Genomic DNA, 17,522 nt, shown 5'->3' on the forward strand with positions numbered 1-17,522 from the left:
GCTGGCAATTTTTTTTTTAAAGATATATTGTAATCAGCAAACCTATAGATTATCAAACATTAAAAATGGGGTAAGGGGGGGGGGGGGGTTAATGTCACAATTTCTACTTTTTAACAATACACAATGTGTCCTCGGGACGTTTTTCCCCAGCACGAAAATATTTTTATTCTCCCCCCCCCCCCCCCCCCGTCACATAAAGTCTTCGCTCCAAGTTACGCTGACATATAGCTGCCTATACACAGCAAACGCGGAGTGGGGTCGACTGGTGATCGAGAATATACAATTTTGCTCCTTGATAATTCGTTGGAATGATTGCTCCATCGAAACTTAGTTGGGGCGCCCTGGATAATATGCCTCTGAATCTACCAGAAAGTGTAAAAGTTAGTTTACATTAAATACAAATATGTCTGACCTATACATTTCAGTGAAAACGTACATAACCAAGGCAGAATGATAATGCTGCGCACGTGGCGCCCTATATAGGGCTTCATCTTTGAGTGAAGAATAATCTCGGGGATAGACATTATCATTCGCATCGTTGACACTTTCTCTCGCGATCTGTTACTTACAGTTACAAAAAACACAAAATTTCGGGAAAAAATGATATCCAATCCAACATCTTCACACTGGTTAGTGACTCACTGCACTGCAACTCCCGATTACAAGTGGTGCAACTTTCCAACCAATCGACTTGCGCGCCCTGGAATTCCGGAATTTACATATTGCAATACAGTATGACAGAGGTGCATTTGTGCGAACACAAAGGCCATGAGCGTAAGTTAAAATATAGTTTTGACTAGATCTAGCCCTTGAAATTGACTACATTGTACCAATCCAGTAAATATAACCATCCCCCCCAAAAAAAAATCCGGCGAAAATAGGGGGGCGCGCGCCCGGGGCGCCCCCCTCTGGATCCGCCACTGTATACGTCTTCATAGTTCATGGCTAAGTGCAAACAATCCTATAACAGGTACCTTTTTGATCAGTTCAAAACGTATATAAATAATTTTTCTGCTCGCATTATTAATGAAGGTCCGTTAATCACTCATCCTTTACAAAGCATGAATAGAGTGTCTCGTTCAGTGGGTCTAAATCTCGAAATTTTCCGCTCGCATCAATTTGTATAGTTATATACCGATATTCTGTTTAAGTTTTTAAAAAGTGCTTAGAATTTCCATTCTATAGGTAAATGTCAAAAATTTCACTTGCATTATTTGAATTTTAAAATATGTAACGTATTCATAGCTAACTGCATGCAGTCTTTAACAGCTAGGTACCTATAGCTTTTCCATCATTTCAATGTTCTGCTCGCGCCTCGCGTTCGTAGTAATTATTCAGTTGCATAGGAATACACATCTTTTTCAGGATAACAAACATTGCCCAGAATTTTCAAATTTTAGGGAAAAAGTACATTAAATTTTCCCCAAAAATTAATTAGCTCGCGCTTCGCGCTCGCATTAGAAAAGATATATTTTGATTTATATACGAATAAAGCTAAGAAGCGATTATTAGGACTACCCTTTAAAGAAACCAAAAATCATCTTTGATCGGTATATCGGGGAAAATACAGCTGAAAAATAACGCCCCCATAATGGCCATTGGCGAAGGCTGGATCTGCCCCTGCCTTCCCCCCCCCGGGGGGAGGACTTACATCGACGAGTGGATACCATACGCGACCAAAAAACACGTAAAAAGGATGTCTTTTTCACGATAGGGCATTACGTACGTAACGTGATAAGGGTGTCAAAAACAAAAAAATAATGAAAAAAGGGTATCCATTTCGCTAGGAAAATTACGTGTTTAGGGTCGAATTTGCGGGGATGATGAAACAAAATTAAAATGTTTTATAAAGGATGTCCTTTTTGCCCTAACACTTCGTGTTTAGAGTCCGATTTGCGCGAGGTGTAGAAGGTGGGATCGTACTAAACCAAACTACTGTAAAGCCGACGACCGAAGGACCCGGCCGTAACATTCCTGTACTTGTTTAGGGGTTCAAAGTTAGGGAATATTTGCCAAGAGTATCGTTTTGTTTCCAAAACTTGTTAAGGGTAGGGTTTCACACGCCAATACTTGTTAAGGGTTGCATTTTAAGGATATGGAAATTACGTGTTTAGGGTGCTTTTCGAGACCCCATGGTCGCGCATGGTATCCACTCGTGAATGAAAGTGCCCCTCCGGGTGCCTCCCGGGGGTTGCCTTCCTCGATCTTTATTTATTCCCCCACTTCTTCACTCTGCGCCGCTTCTTCAACAGAGCGAGCGCCCGTGAGCAGAATGCGAACGTGCGCAGGGAATTTCCCGCAAATCACTCGACACGCGCGGGCTTGTCATGTGACGTGACTGATCTTTGTTATGGTTGAGCTGAGGCAGGCTAGCGCAGCTGAATGAATTGATCGACAACATAAACATCGTAATTCATTTGGCAAACGCTCTTCTTGACAATTGATTGTATTTCATGTCTGCCCGGCCGACTCTGTCGCAAATGTGTTTCGGGCTAGTTGTTGTATACAGGCTTCGACTTCAGCAGGGCCAGGGTGATACGTAATTCTTGCCGTTCGAAGTCAAGACGAAATTTGGCGTCTGTGAGTGTGAGCATGGTGAGTGTGACTAGCCTGGGGCGTTTTGGGGAGTGAAAGTTATATACTGTACGTATGGAGTCACTCCCCACTAACGCCTGGGTTTCCTCCCTATACTTCCCCACATACGGGTACAAAACCAGAAACTTTTGCCCCCGAGAATTCTACTTTCCATCTAAAAGATCTAGCCCTAAAACATGTACATGGGGTCCAACTTCATTTCCAACATTTCAGCGATATTGATTTCATTTTTAAAGAAGAATTCATTAAAAAAACGAGAGATTTGTTTTGAAAAGATGGAAAGAGCTTACTTCCGTGTTTACGTCGCCATCTTGATTTCTTTGTCTTCCGCTTGGCGACAGCACGCAAATCCAGCGATTTGCGTGCTGTCGCCAAGCGGAAGACAAAGAAATCAAGATGGCGACGTAAACACGGAAGTAAGCTCTTTCCATCTTTTCAAAACAAATCTCTCGTTTTTTTAATGAATTCTTCTTTAAAAATGAAATCAATATCGCTGAAATGTTGGAAATGAAGTTGGACCCCATGTACATGTTTTAGGGCTAGATCTTTTAGATGGAAAGTAGAATTCTCGGGGGCAAAAGTTTCTGTTTTGTACCCGTATGTGGGGAAGTATAGGGAGGAAACCCAGGCGTTAGTGGGGAGTGACTCCATACGTACAGTATATAACTTTCACTCCCCAAAACGCCCCAGGCTAAGTGTGACACGCTGACGTTCTGTTCTTAAATTCTCTGAGACTGACTGAGTCTGAGTCAGCGATGACACACAGACACTGCACTGTGAGTTGACTGAGTTTAACACCGGGGGGGGGGGCACTTACATTGACAAGTGGATACCATGTGCGACCAGAAACTTGAGAAAGGGCATGTTACGTACGTAACATTACAAGGGTGTCAAAAACACTAATGATTAATATAACTCTAGGTAAAAAAAAAAGGCTATCTATTTTGCTAGGATCGAAAGCTACATGTTTAGGGTCAATGACAATGTACGAGGGTGTGAAAATATTAAAAACTGTTTTATAAAGCCTTTATTAAAAGGATGTTCTTTTTTTTGCCCAACAGTCGACACTACGTGTTTAACTGTTAGGGTCTGATTTTTGCGCGACGTGCGGCCATACTAAACCCGATGATGTCCATGTAGGTAAAGGTAAAACCGATGTCTGTGACATAACAATTCAAAAAAAATATTTTTAATTTTGAATGTTGATTCTTCTGCTTCCTTTTCTTCTTTTTTTTTCTCCTCTGTCTTTGTGTTTACCTTTATCATCTTTTTTAATAATCTTATTCTTCTTTCATGATAGTTTAATACTTTATGATTTCTTGATGACTTGCCTTTTCCTTATTCATTATCTCTTCATCATCATTAACTTTTCTGCATTCTGACACTTTTTCATTCATCTGATATTCTCCTTTTTTTCTTTCTTCCTTCAGCACTTGCTTTTCAGACCCTGTGTCTTCACCATGGAATCTTGCCACTGTATTACAACCACTTGTGTCCTGCTTCTACTAACTCTACATTTATCATTTTGCAAAGGTGAGTAGATTTTTTAAGGATATTTTTCCAATCAAATTCATGCAGAACTGTTAAGCAAACAAAATAAAATCCAAGGTGAATATAAAATTTAGTACTTGAGTTACCTTTTACTTCAATCACCGATTGTTCTTTGTTGAATATTGAGTAATTGTTAATCTTATTATAAATCAATAATTCTTATTATAAATCGAGTGTAAGTAAGTGTGATTATTTAATTAGGCAGAAATGCAAAGTTCTGTACTAATTGGTTATTAACCTAGCTAATTTCTTTTATTTCACTGTGTTCTGAGTTCAATACTGTGAAGTCCCAGGACACTATTGCAGGTGCATGAATCACGACCCCTCTTTATAGTTGAGCTGAGAGGGTTAACCTATAGACAATCAAATAGAGAAATTAATGCAGATTAAATGTTTTATCATGATTTTTAAGAAACTTATGCTCTGTTTGACAACTTTTGGCTATGATTTTTCTCTGACCCATTTCCTCTGTAGCTGCCACACCATGTCATGAACAGCGCTTTCCAGGAGGGGATACTTTTGTATGTGTTTGTAACTCCACCTACTGCGACACGGTAGACAACTATGAGCCACTCCAGTCTGGCTTCTATACGGTCTATACCTCTAGTAATACAACAGGAGATCGTCTGGCAAAGAGGACGTATCCAATCTCAAAGTCATCCAACTCTTCAGGTCAGTGTCAGAAAATATGACATATGGTCTTCTAGATGTGTTTCAGTCCAGGGCTTATGCTCTCTAAGAGGATGTTCCTTGCAGAGTTTATCCTTGATTTGAATTTTAATGGACAGGGATAGGTCTACGTAGGGGGGGGGGGTCAGAGCCAGCTGTTCTACATGTTCATTACCAGTGAGTACTTGTATGTAATTTCAAAATTAAAAATGCCTTTAGCAGAGATATATTGAAGTTTTCTTTCCTTTTCTTTTTTTTTAATTTTACAAAGCTAATAAATATACTTTTCACCTGCTATGAGAGTCTAAGACAATGTGAAATCATCTTCCTGGCCTATTGTTTTTATTGTGATAGAGGTTGCACTATCCTTGAGATTGAGCTACATATGGATAGTCTGTAGGAACAGACCCTTATTGACACTTTAATCACCAATTGGATCTGACAAGTTACACCTTGGTTTGGTTTGGATACTGTAAATTAGTATATTATCCCAATTTGCCTCTTGGTCTAAAAGTTCAGACCTCTTTAATGGGATTTGTCTCCAAATATCTAGCAGGCAACCTTGAATATAAATAGTAATTATTAAGTAGCATCAATACAAATCAATCAAGTGTACAGTGTCTGTAGTGTAAACTAAGTAGTATGCACAATGGTAGGTCATGAGTTTTTATCTAGATATTTCTTATCAAATGTTCAAGGATTCACCAATTCCAAATACTTTGATCTCTTGCATTGCACGATTCATTGTCCTTATACATATCTGTGTACATGATATAAGTGTACAGGTCAACTATTCAAGATAAGAGCTGAAGTTCAATAAAACAGACCTTGTTTACTCAATAAATCTAGATATAGTACACATACTTATCAGTGTAGAGTACATGATAAAATTGATCTTGATCATTGTTTGCAATATATCAACAGTATAATTATATATAGCATCCTTTATGGCCATGCAGGCAGCATTAAAGAGATATGATCACAGATTACTTGAAAACATATAAATAAATTTTAATAATTATTCAACATACAGGATGAAATGTTTGCAAATTGCTTGTAATGTTTACAAACTTTACATTGACTTGTGATTGTGATGCATCCACACTCTCTTGCCAAGATCTTGAATGAGACAAACCTTGGTGTTCAGTGTCATGTAACACAAACATGTCTCTAAATGTTATTCTTTGTTTCCTTTATGCTTCAAAACTTTTTATTTTGGAATTATGTTCTGCACCAACAATCCTGTTACATGCTGTCTTAGTAAAAAAAATAATTTTGTGATCGTTTGAGGGGACTTTGAGCTCAGAATCATGATTTCAGATGGTGATCTTAAAGCTAAATAAGTAGTTGCAGTAAAACACTGATTTCATGAGAAAGTCTGTAAAACCAAGGTTGAGTATTACTATCACACTGAAGATCGCCAACACAGATAGGCACACATGGGACAGTGTATGTTATTGTTGCCGGAATGCAGACCTGACGGAAGTGCCTGAATCCTCGCTTATTTCTCAGCAATTACACAATTTCTTCCAGAATCTTTTGGCACATATTTTTTTATTCATACAAGCAGACACTTGGGTGGTCATTGGATTCTGTAAAAAGTCATTTTGAGATCATTACCACAACTGGCATTTATCTATAAAGGTTGGTCACTCCCAAGATATGAATATCAGTGGTACACATCCAAAAACCCAAAATACTGCAGACAGTTACTCAAGATGAAGGAAAGTTGTCAGATCTGAAAAATGTTAATGAAATGCTTAGCTGAGAATGTGTAGGCTTACATATTTGTGGATGTTATTTGATTAATACAGAAAAGTAGGTAGTGTTTTGTGCTACTTGGAAACATAGAAATTCCAATTTGTAAAAAATAAATTTCTTTTAATGATTCAACTTTTTATCATTCAGGTTCAGCCATTACGATCAAGATTGATAAATCCACCTTATACCAGTCAGTGATCGGGTTTGGAGGAGCTACTACTGATGCTGCAGCAATCAATGCATTCAACCTCTCTCAAAGTAGCAGACAGAACCTCATCAAGTCATACTTCTCCCAAATGGTAGGAACCTAGAGTGAATTTCACAAAATCATTACAAACCTAAAGTACATTTCATAGAAATGTGAGCTAATTCTGTCACACAAATCCTCTGGTCAATTGCATTGATATGATCTTAGACTTGACTTGTGTTCAGATTTTCACACACTTGTGCTGAGTATTATGATTATTATTAGGTTGTTTTTGCAGGACCTATACGTTGCGAACAATGTTTCACTCTCTCCGAAGGAAATAGCTAGATTTTTTTTTATTTATTTGTAAAATCCATACCAAGTATTTCTTTCATCTTTATTCCTCAGGGGTGGAGAATTAAGGCTCATAATACTGATTAAAATAATGAACCTTTACTTACCTGGACATGTTGGCTCAGTGGTAGAGTGTCTGTCTCATGAAGTTCATGAGTTCAATCCCTGGCCTAGTCATACAAAAGACTTTAATTGGGACCTACTGTCTTCTTGTCAGGTGCTTTACATATTTGAATTGCGAAGGGTAATTTTAACAAATTATGTTATGCAGGGCTTGCCTGGAGAACAGTTAATAAGAGCTGAAATGGCTACCATGGGTAAATAATAATTCCGCCCTTTTTACCTCATACAAAAAGTTGTAATATCATGTAATTGCTTTCGCATAAATATTGTTTTATTATCAATATTATTATGATTCAATCACAGCTCTGTATTCTTTCCATATTTGAAGTAATCTATTTATGGAGGGATTAATTGTGAATAAAAATTATGTAAAAATATTTGCCAACGCCTTACTAGGAACATCTTCTGTGATTATATCATATCCAGGTATTGAGTATACTGTAAGCCGTGTTCCCATTGGCTGTACAGATTTATCTACTCATTACTACACTTATGATGATCACCCAGGAGACTTTAATCTTCTCAACTTTTCACTAGCTAAGGAGGATCTCAGTTACAAGGTTGGATTTTTCATTTTCCTTACCTTATCCAGTGTTTTTTGCCTAACTCATTTCGGTTGACTTGGGTTAAGACCACATGAATAAAAGAAACGTTGCCTATTCAATTGTACTGGTAGTACTCTTCACCAAATTAATCCAATATTTTGCATTCTTAACACACACTGATTTTGTTATTGTTTGGTATAAAAATCTAAAATAGAAATAATATTAAAAATTGTGACATGATAATTTTCTTGTCTGCCTTTTCTTGTTCTATTTTCGTAGCCTTTTTAAAATAGTCCCCTAAATTACTTTGCCCATGTGCATAATCAGCTGTAAAACAAAAACTAGTTTTATTGGAGGTCTAATTTAGAGTAGTTGTATAAAATATTCTACCAAGGTATTTATTGAATTAAGATTTTCAAAAATTATAGTAGTATGAAATTTAAAATGAACCTGGTCTGACATTTATACCTCACAAGGGGGTGAGATGTCAATAAAGTCATTTGAATCAATTTGGAGTTTGGTATTAAGCAATTGAAATTGTTTTTCTAAGATAAATAATAGTACCAACACTGAAATTGAAAGGTACCTTTCATATTTTATTGTGATTTTGTTTTTTTACTTTGTCTTCAGATCCCTTTCCTTCAAGAAGCGATGAATGTATCTGGTCGTGATATCAAGTTCTATGGGAGCCCCTGGTCCCCTCCTGTGTGGATGAAAACCAATAACGATTACCATGGAGCAGGTCAGATCATTGGCAATCCCGGGGAAAAATACTTCAAAACTTGGGCAAACTATTTTGTCAGGTAGGAATTTAGAAGTTTTGAGAAGTACATTTGTGCTGTTGCAAATTCGGATGATTCTGATTTATCTTAGTAACATTAATACAGACAAGGTTTGTTTCCTCAAGGTGGCTGGAAATAAGTAGGAAAAAAGCATTGCCATTTCTTGTTTTCTATTGATATGAAAATGTTTGGCTGTGCTCAGAATAGTTCTAGATTTACAATTTGGTAAATGTTGGTCAATCCATTGTTCCTACATATATTTATACACCTTTAAACATTGAAGGTATGTGTATGAAATAATGCAGAATTGCTCATACATTAGATTATGACTCAGGTCAATAGCTGCATCTAAATCTAGATTTAAGTAAGGATCAAGATCAAGATGTATTTTCCAATATCACATGAGCAAAAAAGATATTTTTTGCATTTCAAAGATTATATATAGACATTTGCTAAATTGAAGTATCAGTGAACTGAAAAGTAACAGAAAGTGACTCCTAATAGATGCAATTGATTGAATTAGGTTTCTGCAGGAATACGGTAAGCACAATGTGACTTTCTGGGGTGTGACGGTGGAGAATGAACCGATGGCAGGAGGAATCAAGGATTACCATATTCCATCCTGTTTTTTTACCCCTGAGATGGAAAGGGATTTCATCAAGCTCGACCTTGGACCTACTTTACACGCCAATGGCTTCGAAGACCTCAAGATAATGATGCTTGATGATCAGAGATTTGAATTACCTGGATGGCCTGAAGTTGTGAGTATACATGTACATGTATGCCATTACTTATTCGTAGGGTACATACATACCAAATATGGTCAGGTAAAATGGTTCATTAAAAAATGGAAAAGAATTTTCTGTATGCTTTTCTGAAGAGATGCAAATAGCTTTGGCAAGATAAAAAAAAAACAATTACCAGAACAGCTAATTGTTCTGTGAGTGATGTGATATGGTTTGGTACATGTTTACCCACACTGAGGCCTTTGCTGTATCTCATGTATGTATGAATCTACGTTTTAGGGGGGAATACAAAAACACAACTTGCCATTGTGGTTGGGAGAAAAGAACAATGTTGTACGACCCTGGCAGAGGATGATCAAAGGTTCCTGGTTGACCACATGTTGTAAGTTTAGGAGGGGCATGACCTGAAACCAATTTTGCTATCCTTGTTCCTCTGCCTTCCTTGCAGTGTCACTTAGCATGAAGCCTACCCTCTCCTGGATATTATGTATTATTTCTTTCTTCTGCATCTCCTTACCTACATGGTTACCTGGAGGACCATTTTTTCCAAACCTGATGATCTTGTGACGTGTCTGTACCATCTCAGTTTGGCAATAAAAGTGCTTAAATTTGATTTAATTGATCAAACTCATTCCCCTCCCCCTTCTCTCTCGTTACCTATAGGTACTGTCTGATGATGATGCCAAGGCCTATGTCTCGGGTATAGGTATCCATTGGTATTGGGATAAGGACATTCCTCCTCTCAAGCTAGACCTGACACACATGTACTACCCAGATTACTTCATGCTCTACACAGAGTCCTGCTATGGAGGGCATCCCATCTTAGGCACCTGGGCACAAGGTCAGGGCTACAGTCAGAGTATCATTGAGGTAAGTATTGAAGGTTTATATTCACTTGGTATGCAAGCAGCTGGTCTGTTTCTCAGATAGTTTGATACCACATGGTCTATTTGGTCTACTATCAGTTCGATTCAATTGTTCTTTGGTCCACAATGCACTTGGTCTAAAACCCACTTAGGGGGTGTTGCAAGAAAATATTTGCAATCAATCTCAAATATTCCGTTGCAATTTTGCAGTTGATTGATCACTTTGAACTTTAGAAAATCAGATTACACTTGTTTCATGGAGCAGATTAGCAATAAATCGCAAATTTGCAATTAATTGCACGGCATATGCTTGATTTTGGGAACGAAAATCGACTTGCAATTGGTCGCAAGTTTCTTGCAACACCCCATTAGTCTAATTATCATTTAGTCTGTTGCCCAGTTAGACTAATTTCCACTTTACCTACATTACTTATTAACCCTTTCCATGCGTACTTCGCACCAATGCACACTTGGTGCCATGCAAACCTCGCATTTCATGCTCAAACAAACAATCCAGTTTTTCCCTCCCTCAAAATCATTCAGCACAGAGGGGTCCATGGCCCAGTGCACAAAGATTTAAAATGGTAAATAGGCTACATGGTAGTGAGATCAAAAGAATTTTGTAGATGAACTAGGATTAGACCATGGTGGAATAGATGAAATGGGAAGTAGACAAAGCGGATATAGACCACAGAGCAATTTACCATGTTGGATGGCCCGTTCCTAGCTCATCATGTTGAGTAATAAGTGACACACGACTGATTCCATACCTTCTCAAAGTTCTTTATCTACAAGACTGTCTGATGATCAAGAAAATGGTGGCTATATCCATGTAAGATTTCAAAATTTTACTCTTTAGCACTAATTCACGAAACTTGTTTAAAAATTGAAGCAATTATACAGCATAGGATTGAAAGTGACAGTATTAACATGAAATTTCCCTTATTACTAGTCTCCATATTTGTATGAATTAAAGAAATCCCTCCTAGATTACACTGTGATCAAAACATAACTATCCTAGTTTGGAAATAATGATTGATGGCCTTTTATAATACATTGTTTATTAAGATAACTATTTATTTATTTATATATATAAAATCTGATTTTGTTTTTTTACCAGAACATGAACCATTGGGTGTCAGGGTGGGTTGATTGGAACATGGCTCTTAATCTTCAAGGTGGACCAACCTTCATTGGAAATTTCCTCAATGCTCCTATCATTGTGGATGCAGAGAAAGATGTCTTCTACAAACAACCCACATTCTATCACCTTGGACACTTCAGGTATGTTTATTACACTGTGCTGGACCCTGTTGCATAAAAGCTACTATTATGGTAACTTTGCTATCCAATCAAAACTATTATAGAATCATTGAATTCTGATTGGCTGACGAGCATTGTTACCATGGTAGTTACCAATGTATTAAGTTATGCATTGGCACTCTGTAATATTTGAAATTAGGCTGGGCTGTTGGATGTTTTTTTTCAAAGGGGGTGTGGTCAACCATAAGTTTTTAATAACAGTCCACGGTGAGCAGCAATAAACAACAATAGGGAAATTCCATGAAATTTTCAACCTTGTTTTCTGTATCCAACCCTTCATTTTGCTCAATTTGTCCTTGCAATTAACAAACTGCTCCAGCCATGATGATTAGATAGCACGACATCTCTCTTCATATGAACAAGAAAACAGTGACAAGTCATTCGAAAAAGGTCCCACGTACAGGAGACCAGTGGTACATACATGTACATAAAGCACTGTTGATGAAGAGTGTGGACTAAATAAGCCAGCACTGATGATTGGCCATTGAAGGGAAGCAGTTGAACGTAATTGCAGCTCAAGCTAATGCTGGGGTGGAAATCATTAATGTGTCTCAGAATAGATTGTATCTTGATAGATGGTGCTATACAAAGGCCCATTGTTCTTTTTATCACACAAATTGTTGCAAATTGGCACCATGCAATGTATCCCATACAGATTCATTTTTTATGGCTTGTAAAGAGTAGCTCTCTCTGTGAAATTTGCATCATGAAATAGAACTGTGGAGGGATGTACCTTGCCTCGTCAAGATCTGAAGTAATGAAGATTTGATATTTTAGCAATGTGTGACAAGGCAATCAAGGTATCGGGGCTTAGGTCTTAACACTGAAGCTTGATTGGATAGGTGTATTACATAATATATTGCTGCCAATCCCCTGCAGCAGTATAATTAAGGTAACAAATCATAATTATATATGAATTAGAATCTTTGTTCTGCCATGTTCTCTTCTATTTTAGCAAATTTATTGTTCCTGACTCTCATCGTATACACCACACGGTGGATTCAGACACAGAGGTATTAAGCATTGCATTCCAGCTACCAGATAAGCACACCTATGCAGTAATCCTTCTAAACCAGTAAGTGCTATCTGAGGTTAGGGTGTTCATGCAATGGAATTGATGATCTTATATGTTTGTGGTTAGGGGTACTAAGGAGAGGAGTTGGGATTTTGTGAGAATTGTGCATTTTGTATTTCATGTGCACAAGTTTATGCCCCTATCGTTGAACCGCTGCTCCTCATTAAAGATAAATAAATACCAGTTGTAAAGATTTCAAAACAAGTTCGAACATGCAGAATCCAATAAAGTGACTACCCAAGTGTTTGTATTGTATAAATAAAAAAATATGTGCCAAATGGCTCAGGAAAAAAATGTGTAATTGCTGAGAAATGAGCAAAATAAGCATGGAATTTCATAAAATGTTGCATATTTTTCCAAATTATATTAATACACTAAAGCCCATATGCCTTTCTGTGTTAGTAATCATAATTATCAGTTTTCAGCTAAGATTTCATGATTTCACAAAGATTTATTTATTTCCATTAACCAGAAGTAGATCTATGATAATAGGGTGGCAGTTAATCTTGATTTTTAAGACTTAATTTTTCATGAAATAATTGTTTGCTGCAACTACTTTCTTTTACCTTTAACCCTAAAAAGACTGGACCAGTTGTAAAGATTTCAAAACAAGTTTGAACATGCAGAATCCAATAAAGTGACTACCCAACTGTTTGTATTGTATAAATAAAAAATATGTGCCAAATGGCTCAGGAAAAAAAGTGTAATTGCTGAGAAATGAGCAAAATAAGCATGAAATTTCATAAAATGTTGCATATTTTTCCAAATAATATTAATACACTAAAGCCCATATGCCTTTCTGTGTTAGTAATCATAATTATCAGTTTTCAGCTAAGATTTCATGATTTCACAAAGATTTATTTATTTCCATTAACCAGAAGTAGATCTATGATAATAGGGTGGCAGTTAATCTTGATTTTTAAGACTTAATTTTTCATGAAATAATTGTTTGCTGCAACTACTTTCTTTTACCTTTAACCCTAAAAAGACTGGACCAGTTGTAAAGATTTCAAAACAAGTTTGAACATGCAGAATCCAATAAAGTGACTACCCAACTGTTTGTATTGTATAAATAAAAAATATGTGCCAAATGGCTCAGGAAAAAAAGTGTAATTGCTGAGAAATGAGCAAAATAAGCATGAAATTTCATAAAATGTTGCATATTTTTCCAAATAATATTAATACACTAAAGCCCATATGCCTTTCTGTGTTAGTAATCATAATTATCAGTTTTCAGCTAAGATTTCATGATTTCACAAAGATTTATTTATTTCCATTAACCAGAAGTAGATCTATGATAATAGGGTGGCAGTTAATCTTGATTTTTAAGACTTAATTTTTCATGAAATAATTGTTTGCTGCAACTACTTTCTTTTACCTTTAACCCTAAAAAGACTGGGCTATTTTGGAGGCTAGAAAAACTGGGGGGGGGGGGAGCCTCTCTAAGATCTCGGCCGTTGGTCGTCCGATCGCAACCAAATTTGGCACACACATCCTTTGTCATGTTCTCTAAAAGAAAACATAGTCAAAATACTGATATTCATTGTATTTTTTAATATATGCATAATTAATTATGCGAATATGCAAATTTTTATCAAAAAATTGAATTTTTCATACTTTGGTACCTATTGCGGTCCATAAATTCCCGTTTCAAGGTTTTCAGCTGTAAGAAGAGGTTGTTTATCATGGAATTGTGTTATTTCGTCCTTGAATTATGAGATATGCTTATGCAAATTAGTAATTACTAAATATGCAAATAAGTACTCTGCACGCGTTATGTAGAGAAATACAACATTTGGCATGTTTTATTGCATTACACTCTCTTGCAATGAGCCAAAGCAATCTTGGAAGATAAACAAGTGATGTGTTACATGTACACTAGCTGGTGAAAACAAAGCATAAGAGATATCACATAATTTATGCAAATTATATTCATAATTAATTATGTGAATATGCAAATTTTTATCAAAAAATTGAATTTTTCATATTTTGGTACTTATTGCGGTCCATAAATTCCTGTTTCAAGGTTTTCAGCTGTAAGAAGAGGTTGTTTATCATGGAATTGTGTTGTTTCATGCTTGAATTATTAGATATGCTTATGCAAATTAGTAATTACTAAATATGCAAATAAGTACTCCGCATGCGTTATGTAGAGAAATACAATAATTGGCATGTTTTATTGCATTACACTCTCTTGCAATGAGACAAAGCAATCTTGGAAGATACACAAGTGATGTGTTACATGTACACTAGCTGGTGAAAACAAAGCATAGGAGATATCACATAATTTATGCAAATTATATTCATAATTAATTATGCGAATATGCAAATTTTTATCAAAAAATTGAATTTTTCATATTTTGGTACCTATTGCGGTCCATAAATTCCTGTTTCAAGGTTTTCAGCTGTAAGAAGAGATTGTTTATCATGGAATTGTGTTGTTTCATGCTTGAATTATTAGATATGCTTATGCAAAGTGTTTCCTGCACCCAAGAATATAGTTGTGCAAGCGATTCTGGTATTTTGCACTACTTTTCTTATGTTTTTCTTTGATTTTAATTTCTTATGTATTTCTTTATTTTGCATTTCTTATGTATTTCTTTATTTTTTTATGCAATGTTTTTCATTATTTTCATATCCTAGAACTGCTACTTGAATTCACAAGTGACATAATATAGAAAGAAACAAATAAAAATGTAGTTAGAAAACAATGTGTATAACATTCATTCAAATACCATACACTTTACACACAAACGAATACAAATTTCAATTTCTTACGTGACATGTGATACGAAAATGTTACGTAACTCCACAACCGCGGCATGGGGGTATACAAATTTGGTATCAAAAGTTGCGCAAAACTCAAAGAGAAAAAAGTCATCAAATGGCGGCGCGAACGCTTCATGCGCAAAAAAGTTATCGCGATTTATGTACAGGAAGGGCCTAAAAGGCCCCCCCCCCCCAGTCTTTTTAGGGTTAATCTTGAGATTTGTCGAAAATAGTGTACTCAACACTATGAATTAATCACTGTGCTTCTTATCCAAAGTGATTACAAACCTCATTTCAATAAAAACCTGTTTTCTTTGGACACACTTAGGACTATTAATGTACACTGTGGATGAGTGTAACTTTTCTTCTATTATATTCATATTGTTATCCTGTTCTGTTGTTTCCATGTGTATTATTAGGGAAGATCAAGGTGTGGATGTGACGATATCTGACCCTGATGTTGGGTACATCAATGCTAGGATACCAGGACAATCTATCCAGACCTACCTCTGGAGTGACAACTAAAATCATTGCAGGATCCAACCTTGCACCAGGGTTTGCATCAAACCCAGGGCCATAAAAGAAATTGTCTTCGCTGTCCATACGCTCAGTTATCTGGCTGCCCTCCAAATTCTCTCTTTACTGACTGTGATTCTAAGGTGATTTCTCGAAATTCCTAGCCCTCCCAAGTGATTTTATGCTGCGAGGGTTTCCTATTACAGACAACTACTTTATCAGTCATAATGTCCCAATGTTAGGACAAAATTATTTGTAAATTATTGTAGGGTCATATTTGTCTGTTTGTCCTGTGCATTATGTAACCCAAGACTGCAAGATAACGTTCCAAGGCGGTGACATCAACCATGAAATGATGGGGATCACCTTTAAATCTAAATCAGAATGTGAAAAGTAGTAAGGAAAACAAACATGGTGTTAGAATGCTCAGAAAAGGATTCAAGCACATGAGATCATTCCAACTAGATAGGCACTTATTTCTTTTGTTCATGTGTCGTCTCTTGTCGATAAATGCATGCCATCATTGGTGACAGCAGTCCATTGAAGCTGACCAAAATTTAATGGGTGTATTTCCAATCGACTTAAAGTGTTTCTATTCACTAACAAAGGTGAATCAGCATTGATGATAATTGAATTCAACTGGTAAATGGTGGTAATAGTATTCCCATCAACTCACAACATTTTTATTCCAGACAAAAGCAAGTCTGCATTGTTCAAAGTAGTCCATTCTAGCTGGTAAATTATTAATGGCAGGATTTCAAGCAACTCAAATTATTGGGTGTTCCAGTCAACTCAAAATGTTGGGTGTTCCAGTCAACCCAAGATGTTTGGTGTTCCAGTTAACTAAAAATGTTGGGTGTTCCAGTCAACTCAAAATATTGGGTGTTCCAGTCAACTCAAAATGTTGGTTGTTCCAGTTAGCTCAAAATGTTGGGTGTTCCAGTCAACTCAAAATGTTGGGTGTTCCAGTCAACTCAAAATATTGGTGTTCCATTCAACTCCAAATGTTGGATTTCCAGTCAACTCAAAATGTTGGGTGTTCCAGTCAACTCAAAATGCTGGGTGTTCCAGTCAACTCCAAATGTTGGGTGTTCCAGTCAACTCAAAATGTTGGGTGTTCCAGTCAACTCCAAATGTTGGTGTTCCAGTCAACTCCAAATGCTGGTGTTCCAGTCAACTCAAAATATTGGTGTTCCAGTCAACTCAAAATGTTGGTGTTCCAGTCAACTCAAAATGTTGGGTGTTCCAGTCAACTCAAAATGTTGGTGTTCCAGTCAACTCCAAATGTTGGTGTTCCAGTCAACTCCAAATGTTGGGTACTCCAGTCAACTCAAAATGTTGGTGTTCCAGTCAACTCAAAATATTGGTGTTCCAGTCAACTCCAAATGTTGGTGTTCCAGTTAACTCAAAATGTTGGGTGTTCCAGTCAACTCAAAATATTGGTGTTCCAGTCAACTCAAAATATTGGTGTTCCAGTCAACTCAAAATCTCTCTACCCCAATGAAAAAGCAAACCATATGTGCCTAGTAATACTGATTTTCTGTATTTCGTACAGTAATCAAAATACCGGAGTACTGTTTTACACGTAAAAATATGGAGATAGAAACATTTTATTTTGCGACTTGTGTAACGTCCATGTTATTCATTTATGTTGTGATCG

General features: G+C 36.6%; 1 protein-coding gene across 1 annotated transcript; it reads left to right on the top strand.

Annotated features, from left to right (window-relative positions):
• The first annotated feature begins 3,281 nt into the window (after window positions 1–3,281).
• LOC121416147 (lysosomal acid glucosylceramidase-like) lies at window positions 3,282–16,317 on the top strand. The gene is made up of 12 exons (XM_041609624.1): window positions 3,282–3,371; window positions 4,026–4,128; window positions 4,621–4,818; window positions 6,724–6,875; window position 7,361; window positions 7,667–7,800; window positions 8,416–8,588; window positions 9,091–9,328; window positions 9,977–10,183; window positions 11,300–11,463; window positions 12,458–12,577; window positions 15,766–16,317. Exons 1-12 carry the CDS (start codon window positions 3,351–3,353, stop codon window positions 15,869–15,871), a joined length of 1,617 nt encoding a protein of 538 aa, XP_041465558.1. The 5' UTR covers window positions 3,282–3,350; the 3' UTR covers window positions 15,872–16,317.
• The last annotated feature ends 1,205 nt before the right edge of the window (window positions 16,318–17,522 follow it).

Source organism: Lytechinus variegatus, chromosome 5, assembly GCF_018143015.1.
Source record: "Lytechinus variegatus isolate NC3 chromosome 5, Lvar_3.0, whole genome shotgun sequence".
Classification (NCBI taxonomy): Eukaryota; Metazoa; Echinodermata; class Echinoidea; order Temnopleuroida; family Toxopneustidae; genus Lytechinus; species Lytechinus variegatus.

What these genes read in the sequence shown, in the direction of transcription:
- LOC121416147 (XM_041609624.1), top strand. Translation starts at nt 3,351, where the DNA reads ATGACACACAGACACTGCACT. An exon ending in TATCACCTTGGACACTTCAG is followed by an intron (nt 11,464 to 12,457) that starts GTATGTTTATTA and finishes CTTCTATTTTAG; the next exon opens with CAAATTTATTGTTCCTGACT. An exon ending in GCAGTAATCCTTCTAAACCA is followed by an intron (nt 12,578 to 15,765) that starts GTAAGTGCTATC and finishes GTGTATTATTAG; the next exon opens with GGAAGATCAAGGTGTGGATG.